We start from the raw sequence: 6,076 nt of genomic DNA on the forward strand, positions 1-6,076 counted from the left end.
ATACAGCATTTATCTACTATAATGTTTGCAAGGGGGAGAATCATTAATGAGCTTAATTGGAAGGATGAGTACTTCTGAGATGTATAACTTTTGCCATTACTCCCTGCAAAAATAAATAAATAAGTATCCCAAATGTCATTCTGTGCAAGACTGGAGAAATGTCAGCATCTTGGATGAGACAGCATTATTACCTTATTGTTTTCTAGGGAAAAAGTCTGACTTATCTGGTTTGGCATTAGAAATGTAATTGTTTTAAGAATAAAGTTTTGTTGTATCCTGCCGTGGAAAATTGTATCTTTGACAGCTATTTACAGAGGAAATAATATTGTTAACTCAGGGGAAAATTTATCTTCATAAATAAAGATACATCACTATTTTCAGTTTGATCAAGATAATCATCTCTGATTATGATTGTTATATTTCTTTTACTAAAATAGGGTCAGAAGAATTTCAAGCAACTTTTTCTTAAATCTTTGCTATTTGAAATAGCATTTACTTCTGACAAATGAAATAAGGTAGACAGAAAAAAAGTATGAATGGGGAAGCTAGGAGATTCACTTTTCTCCTAGAGAGTAGTTTTGGTTGATTTGCCTTTTTTTGAAAAATTAGTTCTTGCTACCTCATTTTCTGAAGATTGGTATTTTCCTAATAATAAAATATTTTTTAATTTTTTAGAAAATTTTAAAATAATTGCAGATTAACAGGAAGTTGCAAGGAAATGTACAGGAAGATCCCATATATAAGCACAATTTTTGGTTTTTTAGTTGAATGGATAAATCTTATTTACTTAGAAAAGTAAACCTCCTCTAATGGTTGAATATTTGTGTTCACAGAATTCATAATGGCCTGTCCTTCCATGGAGGACTGATGTTGATGGGTTTTTTGCTTTTGTTTTTTAAGTTTTGGATAGACACTGGAAATGCTGAGCTGGCCTGGTCCAGGGAGCATAGACTGTGTAACTGTGGAGGAGGCCCCATCCATGTGACTCAAGGATACTGTGGTGTAGCAGTAGCAAGAAGAGTGTGCACTTGACATTTAGACACCTGGACTCCAGGCTGGCTCAGCCACATTATCACTGTGTAACCACTGAAATTCATTTTTACCTTCCTCCTTAGTTACTTGCAATATGGATAGTAAAGCAATTGGGAAACTAAAGCTCTGGGTAATAGCAATTTTTTTAAAACTCCTTTCGTGGTTGTAATCCCTATGATAAAAATTACTCTTTTGGGTTGAACAACAAGGGCAGATGAGTTCTGACAAGGAGTTTTGTCAAAAATGTTTGTGCATGAAGATGCCTGGGGACCTGGGAGCACAACACAAAGAATGAATGGTGCCCATGCTTTCACCTGGTAGATTAACACCGCTCATCAAATTAGCTTGCTGTTAGCTAGGCAGCGGGAGGTGCAAGCAAAACTGACTGACTGGGAGGGGAGCCGGGCTGGAGCACTGGTACTGCTCTCAGTACTGTTTGCTTTCAGTATGTATTCACAGTGAGATCCTTGCTTCCATTGGCAAGTGGGGTTTCCTAAAATTCCTGAATTGCAGATTAGATTCACATAGTGAAAAAAACAAGAGAGAGAAGATAAGGAGATCATCACCATACGTTTGTTGCACACTCTCTTAAGGTGCTAAATGCCTTGCCGACTGCTTTCCACTCCTTTAATGCACAGTAAGGCTGCGAGGCAGGCCCTTGTAGTTATCCCACTTTATAGAAAAGGGAATTTCTATAAATATAATAGAAATATAAGTATAATATAAATATAAGTAGATGACCTAGAGTCACCTGAGTACTAAGTGGAGAGTCACTTCTCAGTTCATACCTCTCTGGCTCCACAGTCAATTATTCACATAGGAAGTAGAGGTTAAGACCCAGGGTCACTCTACTTCCCTTCTTAGTCTAGCTCTTTCTGCATTGTTTCTCTCATAATTTGCCTATTCTATGCGTTTCCTCAAGTATTTTTCGTCTGTGTACATTCAGCTAACGTGTCAAGTATATACAAAAGTTGTTGGGTTTTTAAACTTCTGGGTAGAATGGGTTTTCACTTTTTTAAAAATGGAATTATCAATCACTCGACGTTTTGGTGAAGCGTTTTCCACCAGACTCCCGTGAAGCAGACTGTCTCCACGCGCTATTAAAAGTTGGACCTTGTGACTACTGTCTGGCTGTGTCTTTCGTTTAGGGAAGTCAGAGGGTGCAGTCTGTGTCCTCGTGGAAAAAATAGCCACCAAGAGATCTATCCAGCATCATTTTTAGTTCTTTAATTTTGGTAAGGCCACATTTTCAAAACAGATTAAATTTATCTATTTAAGAAGTATATATTACAGAGGATTCAGAGGCCAGGGGAGAATCCAAATGCGCAGAGCAGAGCTAGAGAGCTTTGTACAGCGAGGCCCTTTGGAGGTAAGCATTTCTTCTAGAAGCTTTGGTTACTGTGCCTTCAAAAACATGGCCCATTCTTTCTGTTGTTATTGAAAGCATAATTATTGCTGTAAGTACAAATAATTCTTCATATTCACTTGACAGTTCTAAAATTATGTGTGTGTGTTTTTTTTTTTTTACATTTTCAAGAGACAAGAAGATACACTGCATGTTCTAGAAGTTCTAGACGTTCTACCCTTCTCTTTTCTACCCTGAAGAGAGTTGGAAATGAATGAGTAACATTTTGCATGAAAATTTCTGAACGATTTTTCCTCTTATCTCTGGGGCCTCCTGTGGAGAATTAATAGAAGCTTGAATGTGTGCATGGATAAAATGGATCATCTTAAAGGATTGAAGTTCCAAAAATATACCAGCAGGACTGGACAGGTTTGACCTAATGAGATTTCTATTTTAACTTGACTCCTGGAACTCTGAATAAACTATAAACTGAGCAGCACAAGGTCCTGGGAGGGAAGTTCTCTTCTCAAATATTCTACTTGTATTTAACATTGTTCTTCTTGAGAGCCTTTGGAAAGTATATTTATTCATAAGTGTACTGAGGGAAAAAGCTATTAGATAGATACCAACTTTTGATACATGTAGTGGGCTAGGAAGCCGCAACCTATATCATCCTGGAAAACTAATTTAATTAAGGAAACAGACATCAGAAAGTAAGAGATCTCTCCTAAGCAGCAGTGGAGATGGCAGAAGCTCCTGCAGACACCCCAGCCCTTCCTGTAACAGTGAAGAAAAAGAAAAGTCTGTCCATCGAGGAAAAGATTGACATCATAAACGCAGTGGAAAGTGGCAAGAAAAAAGCAGAAATTGCAGCTGAGTATGGAATAAAGAAAAATTCACTGTCTTCTATCATGAAGAATAAAGACAAAGTTCTAGAAGCCTTTGAATCTCTGAGATTTGATCCAAAGAGAAAAAGACTGAGGACTGCTTTTTACACTGATCTGGAAGAGGCGTTAATGAGATGGTATCGCATCGCACAGTGTCTGAATGTACCAGTTAATGGTCCAATGTTGCGTCTAAAAGCTAATGATTTTGCCCAGAAACTGGGCCATAATGATTTTAAGTGCAGTAATGGTTGGCTGGATCGCTTTAAATCCAGGTATGGTTTGGTATTCAGAGCTCAACCTGCAGAAGCTACAGGTGTACCAGTAGACCCTTCGATTGTCTGGCAACAAAATGTACTTCCTTATTATTTAAACGACTATCAACCTAAAAATGTTTTTAATATAAAAGAGACTGGGCTGCTTTATCGAATGTTACCTACAAATACCTTTGCGTTTAAAGGAGAAACATGCTCTGTTGGAAAGTTATACAAAGACAGAGTAACTCTGGTGATTGGCACAAACATGGACGGCTCAGAGAAGCTTCCTTTGCTTGTCATCGGAAAAAACAAAAATCCACATTGTTTCAAAGGTATTAAGTCACTGCCTGTGCATTATGAAGCTAACAGAATGGCATGGATGACCTCCGATATATTTGAGCAGTGGATGCAGACACTTGACGAGAAATTTCAAGCGCAGCAACGCAGAGTGGTGATTTTTGTGGAATCTTTGCCGGCACATCCAGAGGTAAAGAATCTCAAGTCCATTGAGTTAGCCTTCTTTCCGTCATGTTTATCTCCCAGATTTATAGCTATGAAACAAGGTGTTATTAAAAGCCTTAAGATCAAATATCGGCATTGCCTTATCAAGAAATTTTTAAGTTCCGTTGAAGGCAGCAAAGAGTTTATGTTTTCGCTCCTAGATGCAGTTGATACACTGCACCTCTGTTGGAGGTCTGTAACCACAGAGACTATTGTTCAAAGCTTTGAAGAGGCAGGATTCAAATGTCCAAAGGAAGAAAGTGAGGCGCCAAGTGCAGAGGGAGAGGCTCCTCTTGACTTTGTTGCTCAGGCGCTGGGCACTGAGGCAGACTTCCCTGAAGGTTTGTCTGTAGAGGAGTATGCTGCCTTGGACGATGATCTGGAGACGTGCGAAGTGGCACCAAATGACGATTCCCTATGTACCAAAGAGAGTAAGTCTGACGAACATGGATTCTGTACCTCTGATGAAGAGGAGGAGGGTGCATCTCTGGGAACTGAACTTCCTGCACCATCAAAAAATGAGGCCATAACTGCTTTAGATACTCTTAAGAAATTTCTTAGAAGTCAAGACATGAATGATGAACTTCACAATTCTTTAGCAGACCTTGAAAATTTTCTTAACTCTTTATCACCTAAGTAGTGTACAACTTCTAAAGAGTAATGGCTTGTCCTGCTGTATTTTACTATATAAAGTATGTAAAGGAGAAACACAAACATAAAAAAAAAAAGAACTAATGATTTTTGGTTTAATTGCAAGTCTGTAGTCTAAATACCAAAACTCCCTAGTAAATTATAAATAACTTAAAAATCCAAAAGTCTATTTAGTAACGTTTGAGGGATGTAGAAAATATATTTCAGAGGCCTTGAACTTGACACTTGTGTGTCAGACGTGAACAGAATCCTGCGGCTATCTGATTCGAACACATTGAATTGATGACTGTGATTTTCTTTGTGTTTTTTTAAAGTTCAGATCGTGTTTTAGGATATTTTAATTTATCTACTTGGTGTAAGAAATGAAGTGTCTATCAATAGATATTTATTTTTATAAAGACATCTGCTATATATATCTAAAATAGACAAGTGTCAAATATTAAAGTAGTCTTAAATTATGTTTCTTATAACTGACTAACCTTCCTAATAAGGAAATTTGAGAAGCTACTAGAAATAAAATCTGGCCTAACTATACACCTACTGATTACAAATATATGTCTTACCACTTTCAAGATAGTGTGTATAAGGTCAAATGAAAGGCTAAGACTCTGAGAATTATTTGTCGTCTGTAACCAGAAGCTATGATTCTTTCCTAAATATTTATATGTGTATGTGTGTGTTTAAATAGAAAAATATTTTATTGAAACATTTATTAAACTTTATGATATTTGTATTTTAATGATATTCTTAAAAACTAAATGTGAAGATATGTGTGCAGTTACTAAAAAAAAAAAAAAAAAGCGGTGCTATTTTTCTAATCATACAGCCCAAGCTTTTAACCTATAATATTTAACTGTTTCTTGATTTTACTGCATTTTCTTTTCAGGAAAAACTAACCATCCTTCCAGCACATTTTGATCTGTTTAATATTTTTTTAAAAAGTTGGTAACAGTTTGAATTAAAATTATGTTTGAGGAAGTTTTGTGTACAGAATTTTTAAGATATGAAATTATTTATCTCTGCCTATAAAAGTCTTTAAGCAGTAGAAAATTCTAAAAATATGTCAGACTTCCATTTTTAAATTTTAAATAATATGTTTATTTCACTTACTACAGCAAACCTAGGGTCCTATTTGAAAAGTATTTGTAAAAGTGTAAAACACACAGATTATTTTATGATGAATACTTATATGACAGTACTAATGCATTTGAAGGAAATGTCTAAAAAGTAAATTAAAAAATTAGATAAAAAGGGATAACACTTAAAAAAAAAAAAGGAAAGGAAATGTATATAGGAAGCATTTTGCTTTTCCACTGTTGATTTACTCTGCTTTTGAAATTTTTAACAATAAGCCTTTTAAGAGGCTTATTATTAAGAAGAACTTTTGTCAAAGTAAAATTGGATTA

At 35.9% G+C, this 6,076-nt stretch overlaps 1 protein-coding gene across 1 annotated transcript; it reads left to right on the forward strand.

Moving 5' to 3' along the window:
- Positions 1-3,120: 3,120 nt before the first annotated feature.
- TIGD4 (tigger transposable element derived 4) lies at positions 3,121-4,659 on the forward strand. Its single transcript, XM_062199061.1, has one exon. It carries the CDS (start codon positions 3,121-3,123, stop codon positions 4,657-4,659), a length of 1,539 nt encoding a protein of 512 aa, XP_062055045.1.
- Positions 4,660-6,076: the final 1,417 nt, after the last annotated feature.

The sequence above is a fragment of the Lepus europaeus genome, chromosome 8 (genome assembly GCF_033115175.1).
Source record: "Lepus europaeus isolate LE1 chromosome 8, mLepTim1.pri, whole genome shotgun sequence".
In the NCBI taxonomy this organism is placed as follows: domain Eukaryota; kingdom Metazoa; phylum Chordata; class Mammalia; order Lagomorpha; family Leporidae; genus Lepus; species Lepus europaeus.